The sequence below is a fragment of the Leucoraja erinacea genome, chromosome 12 (assembly GCF_028641065.1).
Source record: "Leucoraja erinacea ecotype New England chromosome 12, Leri_hhj_1, whole genome shotgun sequence".
In the NCBI taxonomy this organism is placed as follows: domain Eukaryota; kingdom Metazoa; phylum Chordata; class Chondrichthyes; order Rajiformes; family Rajidae; genus Leucoraja; species Leucoraja erinaceus.
This window is the reverse complement of record NC_073388.1, coordinates 26,816,219-26,834,710: the sequence shown is the minus strand read 5'-3', so window position 1 is coordinate 26,834,710 and position 18,492 is coordinate 26,816,219. Positions and strand designations below refer to the sequence as shown.

The following is an 18,492-nucleotide window of genomic DNA, read 5'->3' as shown; positions in this document are numbered from 1 at the left end:
CTTCTCTTTCCTTTTTTCCCTTTCCCTCCCGCTCCTTCTCTCCTTCTCTCTCTGTCTCTTTGTGTCTCCCTGTCCCTCCCTCTCCCCCTTCCCCCCCTCTCCCCCTCTCTCTCCCCCCCCCTCTCCCCCCCTCTCTCCCCTTATCTACCTCTCTCTCTCCCTACCCCTCCCCTTTCCACCCCCCTCCCACCCTACCCCCTCTCTCCTCCTACTCCCCTCCTCCCCCTCCCCCTCTGCCCCCCTCCTGTCTCTCCCCCTTCCTCCCCCCTCCCCCCCCCCCTTCCCCCATCTACCCCTCCCCCCCCCCCCCCCTCTCACCCTCCCCTCCCTTCCCCTCCCCTCCTCTCCCCCCCCCCCTCCTCCCCTCCCCCCCCCCCCCCTCCTCTCTCTCTCTCCCTACTCTCTCCCTCTCCCTCTCCCCCTCCCTCCCCCTACCCCCCTCTTCCCCCTCTCCTGCTCCCTCCCCCTCCCCCACTCTGCCCCCTCCTGTCTCTCCCCCTTCCCTCCCCCTCCTCCTCTCCCCTCTACTATCTCCCCCTTCCCCCCTACCACGCCTCTCCCCCCTCCTCCTCCCTCTCCCTCTGCCCCCCCCTACCCCCACCACACCCCCCCTCCACCGCCCTCCCCCTCTCCCCCCCTCCCCCCTCTCCCCCCCACTCTCCCTCCTCCCCCTTTCCCTTCCCCTCCCACATCTTCTCCCCCCTATCCACCTCCTCTCTCCCTCTACCCCCCACCACCCCACCCCCCTCCCCTCCACCTGCCTCCCCGTCCTTCCCCCCCACTTCCCCTCTCTCCCTCTCCTCCCCTCTCCCCTCCCCACTCCCTCCTCTTCCCTCTGTCACCCTCTCCTCCCCCCCCCCACCCCTCTGCCCCATCCTCCCCCACCTCTTTCCCCATCTTCCTCCACCTCCCTCCCCCAAGCTTCCCCCCTCTCCGCCTACTCTTCCCCACTCCCTTACTCCCCCTCTCTCCCCCCCCCCTCGCTCTCCCCCTTCCCCCCTCTATCCTTTCTCTCCCCCACCCCCCTCTGCCACCCTCCCCCCCACACCCTCCCTACCCCCCCCCTCCCCCCACCCCTTCCACATCCTTTCTCCCTCCCTGCCCCCTCCCCCTGTGTGTGTGTGGGGGGTGGTTAGTATGTGTGTGATGCCGCAGCAGCCCCCCCCCCCCCCCCCCCCCCCCTCCCCCGGGTCCCCCTTGGTCTAGGATAATACTATCCACTTATTTTGGTGTAGTATCAGCTTTAATACTGCTAGTTAGCTATGGATGAATTACATTTCTTGTAGTAATTTTATTGATTATAGTTAAGACTGAACTGTTTGGTAGAGTTTAGTTGTCAGCACCATGTGCCCTTTGGAAATATATATTTGTCAAAAGCAACCATGGTGTAAATGGTGCAACCTCTACCTTTATCTGAGAATTCTAATAATAACATTCGAATAGCGGTTGCTTGTGTCAAATAGATTCTTATATTAAATCTACTGTGCTTTGCAAAGTTATGAACCGAAAGTATATTACAAAATACTAATAATGTGCATGTTTCAAAAAAAGAGGTTAGTTTATAGTTTTAACTGTTGTAATCAAGATAAAAAATAGTTACAGTATTTCTTACCTAGTCCATGTCTATGAGTGGACATTGGTGGCATTATCAACCAGACTTTGGCTATTGGATTGTAACATTCAACAGTGTTGGACGTCTTTAATCCATCTCTGCCACCAACAACATACAGCTTATTGTCGATCACTGCCACTCCAAACTGCAAGCGTCTCCCATTCATTGTGCCTACTTGTATCCAGGTATTTGTCCTGAGGTCATATTTTTCTACTGTTGTGGCACCTATAGAAATAGTTAACAGTGTATATAAAAACATAGAACTTAGAACAGTACAGCACAGGAACAGGCCCCTCAGCCCATAATGTCTGTACCGATCATAACGTCAAAACCATCTCTTATGTGCTTGCACATAATTAATATCCCTCCATTCCCTGCATATTCATGTGTCTATCCAAAAGTCTCTTAAATTCCATTATCTACTAATGGAAGCAAAGAGTATCAATGTCAAATCAGGTGCATCGTCAGCTATGGCAGCCTCGCCTACAGTCTGTCTGTCTTATTTAATTTTTTGTCTTTTTTGTTATTTTTAATGTGTTTTGAAAAGTATTTGTTTTATGTGGGGGGTGGGTCGGGGGAAACTTTTTTTCAATCCCTTATCTTACCGGAGATGCAATTTTTTCTGTCTCGCATCTCCGGTCACTCTGCGGTCGAACATCATGGAGCTGGCGGCAATCCCTTGACTGGGATCGACGCTTCAACAGCGGCCTGTGGATTTCAACATCGAGGAGCTTGCAGTCTTGGGTAGAGACTGATGTCGGGAAGCTGCAAGCCGAGGGTGACCGATCGCCCGGCGCAGGTAGTTGAGGTCCCCCGATGCGGACCTTGATCACCCCGACGCAGAGGGCTCGATCACCAGGTGTGGGAGCCAAGACCGCCCCGACAATGGAAGGTTCGAGTGCCCCAGCCGCAGGAGAACAAAGAAGAGAAGAAGATTGAATTTTTTTTGCCTTCAATTACAGTGAGGAATATGGGGGAGTCACTGTGGTGGATGTTCATGTTAAAAATGTATTTGGATGTCTTGTTCTATTTATTGGTATGTCTGTATGGCAAATCAAATTTATCGAATGTTGCAAAACATACTTGGCTAATAAATCACTATTATGATTAGGATTATGATTATCATATCTGCTTCCACAATCACTCCTGACTGCATGATACAGACACTCACCATCATCTGCGTAAAAATACCTGCCTTGCATATCTCTCTTGAACTTTGTCTCTCTCACCATTTGATGTTTCAATTCTGGAAAAAAAGGTTCTATCTACCCTAACTGCCCAATCTATGAGTAATGATCACAAATGGTCAGTAAAAAGTTAATAACCTAGAGGTATGAATTAAGATAACTATTATGTTCCAACTCTTAAAGTAGGAGAAATATTGTTGGACACTTGCCTCAGCTAATGTAGTAAACAAATTTATTATCTGAGGTATATAAAAGACTAGACCAGGTGCAGGCCCATTGGGCCCGTCCCCCAAGGCAATATTCCACCACTCACCCATAACCCACAACTGCGCAGGCGTGGCTGAAGGGTTTCCGTGATGCCAGATATCGTTGTGACACAAATCATGGCAACCCTCCCCCAACTGCGCCTCGCCATTCCTCTTCCTACCCCTATCCTCCTCCATTTTCCCTCATCACCCAGCACTTCCTCCTCCTCCTCTTCACCCTCCCTCTTCTTTCCCCTTTCCTCCTCCCCTCACTTACCTCTACCTCCCTCTCCTTTTCCCTATCCTGTCACTCCCTCCCTTGCTCTATAAACCGTCTCCTCTCCCTACCCCCCTTCTCACCCTCTATCTCCCCGTTCCCCCGCTCCTCCCTTCCTCACTGACCTCCTCTCCCTCTATCCCCCACTCCCTACATCCGCAACTCCCCTCTCCTCTCCCTCTATACCTCCCCCTCCCCCACTGTCCTTCCTCACCTCTCCCACTTTCCCCTTCCTCTCCCTCCCTTCCCCCTCGTCTCCCTCTATCCTCCTGCTCCCCCACTCCTCACCCCTCCCCCCTATCCCACCACCACTCCCTCCCCCACACAATGAAAATTGTGATTTTTTTTTTTTAATGAAACCTCCCCCCTATCCCATCCACCCAGAATGAAAATCGTGTTTTTCTTTAAAATAACCTAAGCACATGTTAGCTGTTAATGAAAATGGAAGAATTTGATTAAGATGAAAAATCGTGATTTTTAATGTAAATGAGATTCGGGATCTATTGTGACATCATTGTAACACGGCTGACAGGCAGGGCATGTGGAACAGTCTTTTGAAAAGTGATTTTTGTAAAGTTTAAAATGTCAGTAATGTAAAATATACCATCAATCTGAACAAAAAATGTTTCATTTACATTACTGGACAATGGTGAATAAGGTGGGCCTAAAATAGGAGCGCTATTGTGTACCTTTTTGGCAGTGTTTGGGGATATCACACACACACACGCATGCTTACAAATAAACAAGATGAGTGTTTTAGTAATATGTTGATAATTGAATGATAGGGCTGATATATTGGATCAAGGTACAGAAATACCCACTGATCATGTCTTCCTACTTGGTATTCCCTGCAGAGGGCAGTTCAATGCTGTGTGGGATATGGAGTAGCAGCTAAGAATTTGATTGTAGGTGAATAGTGCAAGAAGTCTCAAATCAAACTTAAGTCCTTTTTGGAAGTCATTGCAATAATTTTAAAGGCATTTGACTCTCTAATGTATCCTCTGAGTTGAGGATTGTCCATGCAGAAAGGGATGGAGGGAGAAAATACAAACATGTTCTCAACTCCTTGCAAAATATTCTCACTTCAAAGTAGGTTGGCAATAATTTAAAATTATATATTTAAAAGCAAAAAGTTTCAATGTCAAATCCCACTGTCAACACATAGGGCAACCACCAAGAACATTCCAAAGAAGTTACAACTCTTTACACATTAGTAATATTATCTTCAATTTCCCATTCATTTTTACCCTTGTTAGTATCCATTCCTCCGACTGCATAAAGTGCTCCAACTGTAGATTTTCTAGGTTTGGTTCTAGGACTTTGCAACATCGGCCGTCGCTCTGGCAACAAATGATACCTCATAGCCTCCATAAGAAGTTTCTGGCATTCCAAGTCATCAGCAAACATTGGATTGTTCTCCAAATCAGCCAACAACTAAAATAAATAGATACCAGCAGTCATTATTTGTCATAAAGCATGTTGTGCTACTTCAAAGAAATGTACCACTATCTCTTTTCAGATCTTTCTAGTTGAACAACTTTACATAAATGCAAATTATTATGATTATTTATATTAGATTTGGCACTCAGCAATCAAGTATATGTGACGCATTCCCTGTTTTCTCTCTCCCACCTTTCTTAAAAAGTGGGATAACATTAGCTACCCACCAATCCACAGGAACTGATCCTGAATCTATAGAACATTGGAAAATGATCACCAATGAGTCTACTATTTCTAGAGCCACTTCCTTGGGATGCAGACAATCAGGCCCTGGGGATTTATCAGCCTTCAGTCCCATCAGTCTACTCAAGTGAGTAGGAGCAGAAGGAGCAGCTATATTGTAACCTTGTTGGGGTTTAAAATAGTAGTGGGTGGGGATGGGGGGGGGGGGGGGGATAGGGGGGGGTAGGGGGGAAGGGGGGGGGGGGGGAGAGGAGAGGAGACTGAAGTAGATGAGACCTTTGTTTGCCTTGCAAGCCTCATAGGAGAACTACTGATCTTCCTACTTCAAGGAAAACAATTAAGAAATTGCCTACTTGTGCCTCTGGATCATTTACTCAGACTAGTAAAACTGAGTCTGTAATGAGAACAGTTGAGGAAATTGAACGTTGGGAATTGTCATTGGAATATTCATGATATATTGAATCAGGTTCCTATTAATTGAATGCTTTGGAAAATGCTTAATAATTCCTGTATGTGAATGTCTTTTTGACTCAATTTGTGTTTTCCGTTACCTGCGGAGAGAGTAGAGGGAGCCTGATGTAAGACAAGAGCATTGCAAGTTCCTGCTGCCTCTTCTGTAACTCGTGCTTCACCCACATCATCAGAGCTTGGAATATGGTTTCCTCATCAGGAACATTAATGTCATCACTAGAAAGAAGTTTCTCAATCTCACTTGCAGGGAGCAGAAGGAATTCTTGATTTTTAATCACTTCCATGAAATGTTCCTGTGACCAATTCAACAAAACAATGATTAGTAACGTCAGATATTAGTTGTGTATAATTCCCTTGACATGTGATCAATACAACATGATTGATTGATAACATTCCCGTTTGAACATTATGGTGGATCATTGCTTCAATATCTCAGTTGTTAATCGAGTATCAAGAGTTATGAGGAGAAGGCAGGAAAATGGGATCAGGAAGCAGAGATCAGTCATGATTGAATGGCAGAGTAGACTCGATGGGCTGAATGGTTTAATTCCGCTCCTATAACTTGTGAACTGTTCATTACCAGAGTTTGAAGCCCATTACACATCACATTAACCCTCAATGCACTTGGAGCTCAACTGGTGGAGGCAAGGTCATTCTTCAATGTTTTAGGAGCAGTAAATAGAGATAATGATATGTAAAGACTTTCTTAAAATTGGACTCTTCTAAAACTACTGTTGGCTGGTGGTTCATCCCATAACTGATAATGGAATGTTGATGGTATAGATTTGCTGCTGATTTGTTCTGTTGAACCATCACTATGAAATTAAAAAAAAAATGTGATAAGCACCAAGCTGGTCAGGCAGCATCTGTGGAAGGAGAAGTTAATGTTTCAAGTGCAACACTGGGAAAGTGAGATAAAGGGTCAATTTTCAACAGAGAAGGTAGGGGAGGGGTGTGTTGAACAAAGGGAATAAATGTGACAGTGAGACTGAATTAAGAGTCAGTGAAAAGTTGATTAAACTGCTTTGTCTGTACAATGTTGCTAATAGGTTATACTAAAGGAGAAAGAAACAGAGCAAAATTTGTAGATGGTTTACCGACAGAAGTGGCCATTTCTGCTAAAGACAGGAAGAAAGATGGTTATCTAAAGTTGAAGAATTTAATATCGAGGCTCCAAATCCATGACAGAAGATGAAGTGTTGATCCTCAAGCTTCTCCTTGTAGCAGTGCAAGGAATGGATGTAGGATGGAGAATTTAAGTTCAGACTTGCAGATTAAACAAAGTGAGCACCCAATCTACCTTTGATTTCCTCAATCTAGCGGAAGGATCACATGCTTTCTATCTTTCTCAATTCTGATGCATGGTACAGACTTGAAACATTAACTCTGTTTCTCTTTCTATTGATGCTTCCTGACCTGAATATTCAGTTTTTATTTCAGATTTCCAGCACTTTTCTGGTATTTGCCCATGATCAAGTGATATAAATTGAGGGATTTCATTGTGATGAAGACTTTAGAGATACATCGCAGAAACAGGCCCTACAGCTCACAGAGTCCACGCTGACCAGCAAAGACCCCATTTATAGCTACACTAGGGGCAAATTACAATTTACAGAAACCAATTGTCTACAAACCTACACATCTTTGGAGTGTGAGAGGAAACCAGAGCACCTGGAGAAAATCCACGCGGTCACAGGGAGAACGTACAAACTCCACACAGAGAGCACGTGTGGTTAGGTTTGAACCAGGCTCTCTAGCACTGTAAGGCAGCAACTTTACCCTTGCCCCACTGTGCCGCCCCTAAGAAGTTTCTGTTTTTCCAGATATCGTAAACCTGAAAAAAAATGCTGGAAGAACTCAAAGGGTCAAGCAGCATTTGTGGAAGCAAAAGGTGTATGTCAATGCTTTGAGATGAAATCCTGATGGAAGGTTATAATCTGGAACATCAATTTACACCTTTTATCTCCACAGATTCTGCTTAAACCATTGAGTTCTACAACCAATCTATTTTTTTGTTGTTGCAGATTCCAGCGTGTGCAGTCTTTTTTAGAGTTATTACAGTTATTAGAGAAACCTGACATTATTTTACACAGCCTTGAATATTTTAGACAATAGACAATAGGAGCAGGGATAGGCCATTCGGCCCTTCGAGCCAGCACCGCCATTCAATGTGATCATGGCTGATCATCCACAATCAGTATCCCGTTCCTGCCTTCTCCCCATATCCCTTGATTCCACTATCTTTAAGAGCTCTATCTAACTCTCTCTTGAAAGCATCCAGAGAATTGGCCTTCACTCAGAAAATAATTCCACAGATTCACAACTCTCTGTACTAAAGGCTTACCCCTTATTCTTAAACCGTGGCTCCTGGTTCTGGACTTCCCCAACATCGGCGACATGTTCCTGTCCCTAACGTGTCCAAACCATTAATAATCTTATATGTTTCAATAAGATATCCTCTCATCCTTCTAAATTCCAGAGTGCACAAGCCCAGCCGCTCCATTCTATCAGCATATGACAGTCCCGCCATCCCAAGAATTAACCTACGCTGCACTCCCTCAATAACAGGAATGTCCTTCCTCTAATTTGGAGACATAATTGCACACAATACTCCAGGTGTGGTCTCACTTGGGCCTTGTACAACTGCAGAAGGACCTCTTCGCTCCTATACTCAACTCCTCTTGTTATGAAGGCCAACATGTAAATCGCTTTCTTCACTGCCTGCTGTACATGCATGCTTACTTTCAGTGACTGATGAACAAGGACCCCCAGATCCCGCTGTACTTCCCCTTTTCCCAACTTGACACCATTTAGATAATAATCTGCCTTCCTGTTTTTGCCACCAAAGTGGATAAGTGCATAGCCACGTTAATTTACCATCCATAAAACATTATGTGCAAAGAAGCCAACCATATGGAACTGTTATTTTGATATACTATATTAGAATATCTAAAAATTCAAATTGTAGGCTTTAAATCTTCCTAATATCTGGAGATTAATCAAAATCTCATCTAATTGTCTGTGAGAACCAAACACTAAAATATGTTCAATTCACTTCAACCGATGTTATAAAAAGTCCATTAAATTTTCAGATTTATTAATTGGGGGCATGAAGCACATCAATAAAGAAGTCATAATTCATTTACATGAAACGCTGGTTTAGATCATTGTTGAAATAGAATATGAAATATGAACATTATTCTAAATTCATAGCCTAGATATTCAATCATGCATAGAAAAACACACTAAAATCACAATCTATGAGGATGATCAGCAACAGCAGAGGCACAGCGGTAAATTTGCTGCCTTATGGGCCTGTTACACTTAGGCGACATTTTAGGCGACGGAAGGAGATGATGTGGTTGCCACATGGTCGCAACATGTTCGCGGGTAGTTGCCAGGGAGTCGCCTTCATGGTTGTGAGGAGTTCCTGCATTCTGGGAATTAGTCGCGGCCTCATTATGGTCGCTGCAAGTTTTTTCAACACGTTGAAAAGTTAGCATCGACCTGAATGAAGCCGCCATGGAGAGTAGCGAGAATTCTCAAACCGTGGGTGGGTCGCCAGGAGGTCCTAGTGGGTTGCCAGGAGGTTGAAGATTCTCGTAGGTTGTAAACAGTAAACAGTAGTTTTCAGTACCAAGGATAACCGACCGGTAATATTAATGTCCGCCGGGCTTCGCAGCCTTCTTATTAGTTGTCTCCTTCTTCCCCCTCTCCCCCACCTCTCTCCCCATCTCCCCCTCCCTCTTTTAAAGAATATGTGACCCTTCCCGTACACTGTGCTTTCACTGTCTTAATTACAGCGCCAACCTTCCTGTTCAACGTGGTGTATGTCTCTATCACATTGGCTTTGCATCGTGAGCATTTTACTCAGACAGCGCTCCCCCCGCTTGCCCTGTCCCCCGCCTGCATAGCTGGCTGGTGAAGGAAGCGATGTGCGTGTGTGTGTGTGTTCCACTCCGACAGTCGCCGGCAGTCGTCTGAAAAATCGCCTAAGTGGGACAGGTCCATTACAGCACCAGAAACCCAGGTTCAATCCTGACTATAGGTGCTGTCTGTACGGAGTTTGCACATTCTCCCTGCGACCGCATAGATTGTCTCCGGGTGGTCTGGTTCCCTCCCACATCCCAAAGGTTTGCAGATTGTAGATTAATTGGCATCTGTATATTGTCCCTAGTGTGTAGGATTGAACCACTGGTCGGCGCGGGCTTGGTGGGATGATAGGCGTGTTTCCATGCTGTATCTCTAAACTAAACTAAACCTGGTTAAAATATTAAAATATTAAGGTGGTGCCAATCATGTTCTCTTCACTATCAGTGTAGCACTATCAGTAACATCATTGGACTAGTCAAAGCTAACCAGAGCTAATTTATCTCTTGCCTGCTTCTCATAGAAAGGGAGGCCATCTATAAACCAAACCACTGCCGGAATTCATTGTCTAGTTTGGGGGACACAGAGGAGAAAGGGGCTGACACCAACATCTTCCTCAATACACTTGTGAAACAGATGAATACTTGGAGATATCCTACTCATTCAGGCTTAGGCAACCCTTCGTGTTAATTAAGGAGGAGGCAAAGGGGTGGCCATGAAAGTTGTCACAGTATGTGTAGGAAGAAACTGGAGATGCTGGTTTAAACCGAAGATAGACACAACAAACTGGAGTAACGTAGCAGGTCAGACAGCATCTCTGGAGAAAAAGAATGGTTGACATTTCGGGTCGAGACTCTTCTTCAGACTGAAGGCACTCAACCCAAAATGTCACCCATTCCTTTTATCCAGAGATGCTGTCTGACCCACTGAGCTACTCCAGCTTGTTGTATCTAAGTCTTTGCAGTAATAGTTCCAGTATGGGATCCAGTTGAGAAAGAATCCTGGTGATCTTAAGCAAATGGTCAAGGTTAGTATAAGGATCATAAATTTCCCTGGCTGACAATATTGCTCCACATATTACTACCCCATCAAGCAATTGATATTCCATCTGATATTCAGAGCTCCAAAACATTGTCATATTCTTCCTGCTACTACAACACCCATGCACACCTCCCATCTTACACATAATCCCAGCCATGGCAGACACATCTCACAGGCATAATGCTTCGCCTATCAACGTCCCACCCAGTCTTTCTTCTCCCTGCTCCCATCCAGCAGAAGGTACAGAAGCTTGAAAGCATATATCACCAGACTCAGGAACAACTTCTCCACTGTTATCAGGCTTCAAAACTGTCCCTCCATAAGCTAAGGTACTGCCTGATTCACCTTTGCCCCATAGTGGAAATTGAGCTTTGTCTATGGAGCTGTTGCACGACAGAACTATATTCTGTACTCTGCATCTTCCCCTAGTCGCCTGTGTCGCCGAAAAAAAATTACCTAAGTGGGACAGAAGTTTTAGGTTTAGGCCTCCATCATTTTCACTGAGCCCCACTTTCACAATGGAGGAGGCCCAGGACAGAAAGGTCAGATTGGGAATGTGAGGGGGACTTGAAGTGCTGAGCAACCGGGAGATCAGATAAGTTAAGACGGACTGAGCGGAGGTGTTCAGCGAAATGATGTAGAGAGGTTGGCACCTGGAACAGCGGATACAGTAGATGAGGTTGGAGTAGGTGCAAGTGAACCTCAGCCTCACCTGGAAAGGCTGTTTGGGTCCTTGGATGGAGTAAAGGGGGTAGGTAAAGGGACAGGTGTTGCATCTCTTGTGGTTGCAGGTGAAAGTACTTGGGGAGGGGGTGGTTTGGATTGGAAGGGACAAGTTGACTGGGGCGTTTTGGATGGAACGGTCTCTGCAGAAAGCAGAAAGGGGTGGAGATGGGAAGATGTGGCCAGTAGTGGGATCCCGTTGAGGGTGGCGAAAATGTTGGAGGCCAAATCACTGGTTGGATTTAAGAGAGAGTTAGATAGAGCTCTAGGGGCTAGTGGAATCAAGGGATACGGGGAGAAGGCAGGCACAGGTTATTGATTGGGGACGATCAGCGAAGATCACAATGAATGGCGGTGCTGGCTCGAAGGGCCAAATGGCCTCCTCCTGCACCTATTTTCTATGTTTCTATGTTTCTATATGCTGTGTGCGATGGCTGATGGGATGGAAGGTAAGGACAAGGGGGACTCTGTCCTTGTTACGAATGGGGGCAGGGGGAGCAAGTGCGGAGCTATGGGATATCGAGGAGATCCTAATGAGAGCCTCATCTATAATGGAAGAGGGGAACCCCCGTTTCCTAAAGAATGAGGACATCTCCGAGGCCCTGGTATTAGATTGGCAATACACAATGCTTGGCACCACCCTCCACAGCACTATTTTATCTTTCAATGCACATGGACTTCAGTATTAACTACTATTTGCAGCTAGCTAGCAATTTCTCACATCAGCCGCATGACGCATACAAATCATTCACTCCACAACTGAGAGGAGTTCACAAACTGTTGCTCAAACGGAATGAATAGAGTACATTCAAAGAGGTTTTACCAAGGTTTAATGGAGATTGTTTAACTTATGTTTCTTCTACCCTTTGTCTTATGTGTGTTGATAACAGCAAATAAAGAACACACATATGGCAGATAATTAAGGAAGGAAATACAGTGCAAAACAATACGTGTAGGAAGGAAACTGGGAAATAGTTGCCGAGAAAATTCAACGCTAGTCAGGATTCCTAAACGTGCTACTGGGAGTCCAGTTCGGAACCCACACCCATTTTAAGTAGATGTATTTAAGATCAGGGATGGCTCAGTACTGACGAATGGTAAACAAATTAAGGAGATGGTCGGTTTCACAGGTCAAGTGCTGTGAAAGAAATTAAAACATCGGAAAAAGTGACTAAAGTATGAGCATCCACTCCAGATATCCAGCTCCACTTTAGGTCAAGTATAGGAAAGCTAAACTTGCCCACACCCTCAGTTTGATACAAGGTTCATTCTCACAGTCCACATAAGTCTGCTTTTGGCCTACTTCAAGACAGGTATTGTAATGGTGCATAAAACCACAACACCAAAAGACCAGTCAACAAAACTTGTCTTTGCCTACAGAGACAAAAGAATATAGAATCACACTCACCCACTCCTCAAAATAACTTTAAGAGTCGTTTTGATGAGAAAGAAAGACTTTGTGCTTATAGAGTGTCTTTCTTATGTCTGTCAAATCATAAGATCGTAAGATCATGTGATAGGAGTAGAATGTGGCCATTCAGCCCATCAAGTCTACCACCATTCAATCATGGCTGATCTATCTCTCGCTCCTAACCCCATTCTCCCGCCTTCTCCTCATAATCTCTAACACCCGTACTAATCAAGAATCTATCTATCTCTGCCTTAAATATATCCTATTTAAATATAGCTAAATATTCTAAGTATAATTTTAATGAAACAATGGTGGCTGTGGGAGTCAGTGAGTTTGTAGTAAATGCCAGTCAATCCCCTTTGAAGGAGATGGAGAAATCAAGAAAGGGGAGAGACATTTCAGCTAAGGTCTAGGTGAATTAGAGGACAGGGTGGAAGTTAGTTCTAAAGTTAATGAAATGAACACGTTCTGTACAGGGTTCAGGAGGCAGCCCTGATACAGTTGTCCATGTAGTGAAGCAAGAGTTGGTGGAATGGTACCAGTGTACCTTTAGAACAAGAACTGTTCGACATTACCAACAAAATGATAGGCATAGCCGGGGCTCACGCAAGTGCACATAGCTACATCTTTAACCTGAAGAAAGTGAAGGGAGTCAAATGATAAATTGGTGTGAGGATGAGGATGTCCTGCCAGCTGGAGGAGAGGGTTAGTAGAGGGAAATTGATTCAGTCTCTGTTCAAGGCAGAAATGGAAAGCCTTGAAAACTTCCTGGTGGGGGATAGAGATGTAAAGGAACTGGACATCCATGGTCAAGATGAGGCAATGGGGGCCTACAAATTTAAAGTTATTGAAGGCATGAAGATCGTGTGATGTGTCTTGGATGTAGTTCGGAAGGGACTGGACAAGGATTGATGTGCTGGAATCAGGGTATTTGGAGATGTGCAGGGGGGCAGGAGCAGGCAGGAACAATGATCTGCCAGGGCAATCCTGTTTGTAGATTTTGGGGAGAAGATGGAAGTGGGCAGTGCGGGGTTGGCTCAGGATAAGATGGGAGGCTGTGGAGGGAAGATTGCCAGAAGTGATAAGATTACAAACAGCCTGGGCAATAATATACTGATGTTTGTCTATGGGGTCATGGTCAATGGGTAGGTATGAGGAAGTGTCTGAGCACGATAGAGGTCAGCCATGCAGACTGGAATGGCACCTCCCTTGTCGGTAGGCTTAATAACCATGTTGAGGTTGGTGCAGAGTGAGCGGAGGGCTGCACGTTTAGAGGGGGCGAGACTGGAGTGGGTATGGGGAGTGGAGGTCAAGATGGTTGATATTACGCCAGCAGATGGAATTGCATGGCTCATAAAAGAGGGTAGAAGCCTGGCAGGGGGAGTTGATGAGGAGGACTGAATCCCTGTGCCCTGCACCAACTCCTGAGCATGCATTCATCTGTTCTATCTTGCTCCTCCTACCCTCATGAGCACGTGGCACTGGGAGTAATATGAAGAATTCTACCCTCATTATGCTGATTTTTAATCTTCTGCAGAACTCCATATATTACTTTCCAATGCATTTGAATTTACTGACAAATCACACTTGTTTACTTTACAAGCTTTCTGTGATGGAAGTACTGGTTGCCAAGAGTTATTTTTGTGCTTTACAGATATCTTTCATCCTTTTTTGTGTCACAAAATACAGAATAACTACAAAACAGGCACTTAAAGTGCTGACTCCAATTGTAACAAGAATTGTAGGCTATTAGCCACATCCTATCAAAATCTCTCACTGTGGGTTTGTCTGGAGAATAGGAACAGAAATACATCCATTTCAGTTCACAAAAATAGCCAACATTGTTTATCAAGATGGGCTTTGTGTGTATGGGAAAGACACTGCAGCAGGAAATTGTTAATTGTTAATCTGTACTGTTATGTCCATGACTGAAGAGTTTAAACAGGATGTCCTTGGTACACTTGGAGAATTCAATTTGAAATTGCTTGTCTTGATGAGGCATCTGTGCATGCACTGCAGAATAGTGTTTGAACTGTAATTAAAAAATGCTTTGGTCATATCTAAGGACATGAACTGAAATGCAATTCAAAGTATTATCAGAGGCTATATGGATAGAACTCACATTTTCTAATGATTTCTATATATATTACAAAAATTCTCATCTTGTATGTTTATTTGTTTGTATATATGCGTGAATGTGTGTGTGTGAGATCTCGAAACCTGGCTAAACAGTATACAATGGCACTACATTTTTTACCCCACCTTCTCATCATTGTCCTGGAATGTGCAGTACCAAGTTTTGTTTGGATTGATGTTATATTTTACAAGTTATTGACATTTTAAACTTTACAAATATCACTTTTCAAACCACTTTTCCACTTGCCCTTCCCATCAGCCGTGTTCGACGTCACAATGGGATCCCGAATCTCATTTACATTAAAAATCGCGATTTTCAAAAAATCTCAATTTTAATCAAATTCTTCCGTCTTCATTAACAGCTAACATTGTGTTTAGGTTATTTTAAAGAAAAAAACACGATTTTCATTGAGAAGCTCTTTTTTTTTAAATCGAGAGGAGGTTCACTTTTTTTAGTTGTGATTTCCATTGTGGGGTGGGTGGGATAAGGGGGAGGTGAGGAGTGGGGAGCAGGGTGATACAGGGAGAGGAAGGGGGTAGGGAGGGGAAAGGGAGGGGAAAGTGGGAGAGGTGAGTACAGTTGAACAAAGGGGATGATGGAGCCATGAGGGAGGAGCTGGCCAAAGTTGACTGGAAAGATACCCTAGCAGGGATGACAGTGGAACAACAATGGCAGGTATTTCTGGGAATAATACAGAAGTTGCAGGATCAGTTCATTCCAAAGAGTAAGAAAGATTCCAAGGGGAGTAAGGGGTGACCGTGGCTGACAAGGGAAGTCAGGGACAGTGTACAAAGATGCTGGAGTCAATCATAAAAGATGAAATAGCGGCACATTTGGATAGCAGGATCGGTCCGAGTCAACATCGTTTATGAAGGGGAATTCATGCTTGACTAATCTTCTGGAAATATTTGAGGATGTAAATAGGAAACTAGGAAAATGTACAAGGGAGAGCCAGTGGGTGTAGTGTGCCTGGACTTTCAGAAAGCATTTGATAAGGTTCCACATGGGAGATTAGTGAGCAAAATTAGGGCACATGGTATTGGGGGTAGAGTGCTGACATGGATAGAAAATTAGTTGGCAGACAGGAAACAAAGCATAGGGATTAACGGGTCCCTTTCAGAATGGCAGGCAGTGACTAGTGGGGTACCGCAAGGATCAGTGCTGGGACCGCAGTGATTTACAATGTTTCTTAATGATTTAGGTGAAGGGATTACAAGTAACATTAGCAAATTTGCATATGACACAAAGCTGGGTGGCAGTGCAAACTGTGAGGAGGATGCTATGAGAATGCAGGGTGATTTGGACAGGTTGCGTGAGTGGGCAGATGCTCAGTGTGAAGTTGTCAAGTTTACACCAAGAACCATTTGCAGTGCAGCATTTCAAAGCAACCACCACCAACAACCATTTGCAGTGCAGCATTTCAAAGCAACCACCACCAACAACCATTTGCAGTGCAGCATTTCAAAGCCACCATCACCAACAACCATTTGCAGTGCAGCATTTCAAAGCCACCACCACCAACAACCATTTGCAGTGCAGCATTTCAAAGCCACCACCACCACTAACAACCATTTGCAGTGCAGCATTTCAACCGCCACCAAACAATTTGCAGTGCAGCATTTCAAAGTCACCACCACCACCAACAACCATTTGCAGTGCAGCATTTCAAAGCCACCACCACCACCACCAACAAGCATTTGCAGTGCAGCATTTCAAAGCCACCACCACCACCAACAACCATTTGCAGTGCAGCATTTCAAAGCCACCACCACCACCAACAACCATTTGCAGTGCAGCATTTCAAAGCCACCACCACCACCAACAACCATTTGCAGTGCAGCATTTCAAAGCCACCACCACCACCAACATACATTTGCAGTGCAGCATTTCAAAGCCACCACCACTACCCATGACCATTTGCAGTGCATCATTTCAAAGCCACCACCCACTACCATTTGCAGTGCAGCATTTCAAAGCCACCACCACCACCAACAACCATTTGCACTGCAGCATTGCAACACCACCACCATTTGCAGTGCAGCATTTCAACCAACAACCACTGCAGCTCCAGCAACGCCACCACCACCAACAACAACCATTTGCAGTGCAGCATTTCAAAGCCACCACCACCACCAACAACCATTTGCAGTGCAGCATTTCAAAGCCACCACCACTTTCAAGAGAGAGCTAGATAGGGCTCTTGAAGATAGCAGAGTCAGGGGATATGGGGAGAAGGCTGGAACAGGGTACTGATTGTGGATGATCATCCATGATCACATTGAATGGCGGCGCTGGCTTGAAGGGCTGAATGGCCTACTGCACCTATTGTCTATTGCCTATTGTGAGGAGGGAGAGTGGGAGAGAGGAGGGGGGGGGATAGAGGGAGAGGGATAGAGGGAGAGGAGGGCAGTGGGGTGAGGAGAATGGAGGAGTGAGGGGGAAGGTGAGGAGTGGGGGAGCAGGGAGATAGAGGGAGATGAAGGGGGTAGGGGGAGATGAGGGCGGAGAGAGGGGATGGAGGGAGGGAGGGAGGGAGTGTCTGAGGGTAGGGGAAAGGAGAGGGAGGGAGAGGTGAGGAGGAGTGGGTGAGGGGAAAGAAGAGGGAGGGTGAAAAGGAAGGGGAACGAGTAGTGGTGGAAGAGGGGGAATGGAGGAGGATAGGGGTAGGACGAGGAATGGCAATGCTCAGTTGGGGGAGTGTTGCCGTGAATCATGTCACAACGGGGATCTCTGGTGTCACAAAGGGAACCCCTCAGCCGCACCTGCGCAGTTTGGGGCTATGGGGCAGTTGTGGAATATTGCCTTGGGGGGGCAGGCCCAATGGGTCCGCACCTGGTCTAGTAATAATTTAAAATCTCAATTACAAGTAAAATATACCACTTGCTATGTTATCCAAGGCGAGCAGGAACGGGGAGACACTTTTGCAGTGAGTGGGGAAAGAAGATTAAAACCTTTAAACTTGCCTCCACCACACTGTAAATTCCCATTTGAAACATATTCACAAGCAATTTCCATGGCAACATAGTGTAGCCTAGGGTTACATGTTCTGTAATCTGATTCTGGTTTTGTAGCTGTGATGCAGCACAAAGACTCGTATGGTGTAGGCGTGAAACACTTGCTCGGTAGCAGGCTGGTGTAAATTATCAGTGTCAATCTCTTGCAGTTCAACTTAAAACAGAACTTGCATCTGTATCATTTTTCCGATAATTACTAGTGCTATATATCCAGATATTAACTTTTCCAAAATGTCTTTTTCAGATAGCGCAATCACTAAAGCACACGGAACAAGAATATATAAGCAGATCGATTGTTTTTTCTCTTAATGTAAATTGACTACGTAATATCACCAAGAATATTTGGATAGTTCATGACTCTCATTTGAACGCTCCAGTGAGATTTTATGCACCTAGCTAAATTACTGGTAAGTACAGCAAGCCCCTTGATTTTACATATGATTTACAGACATCTATAGACTTACACATAAAAGGCTGGAGTAACTCAGTGGGTCAGACAGAATCTCCAGAGAAATGCAATTCCTTTTCTCCAGAGATACTGTCTGACCCGCTGTGTTACTCCAGCATTGTGTGTCTATCTTTGGTTTAAACCAGCACCTACAGTCCCTTCCTACACATAAACCTACACATGACAGATTTCCAAGCTACACCTGGAATAGAGTACTGCCAATAACGAATAAAAACCTATTTAGCTTTGGTTATTGCTGCCAGTTATCACTCTCCCTGGGAACGAGGTGGTTAAGCAATTGTTACATTGCTTACCTGTAAGTGTAACATTTTTTTTTTTACTTCAATGCTAAGGTTAATGCTGCTCACAATAC

General features: G+C 44.9%; 1 protein-coding gene across 2 annotated transcripts in view; it reads right to left on the bottom strand.

Annotated features, from left to right (window-relative positions):
- The window catches only part of LOC129702230 (kelch-like protein 4), a 331,010-nt gene that overhangs the window by 19,603 nt on the left and 292,915 nt on the right, over positions 1-18,492 (bottom strand). For both annotated transcript variants that reach the window (XM_055643888.1, XM_055643887.1), the window contains exons 5-7: positions 5,556-5,768; positions 4,569-4,755; positions 1,613-1,837 (exon numbers count right to left, since the gene is read on the bottom strand). In XM_055643888.1, the coding sequence (XP_055499863.1) occupies positions 1,613-1,837; positions 4,569-4,755; positions 5,556-5,768 (625 nt within the window). The remainder of the gene's footprint in view (positions 1-1,612; positions 1,838-4,568; positions 4,756-5,555; positions 5,769-18,492) is intronic.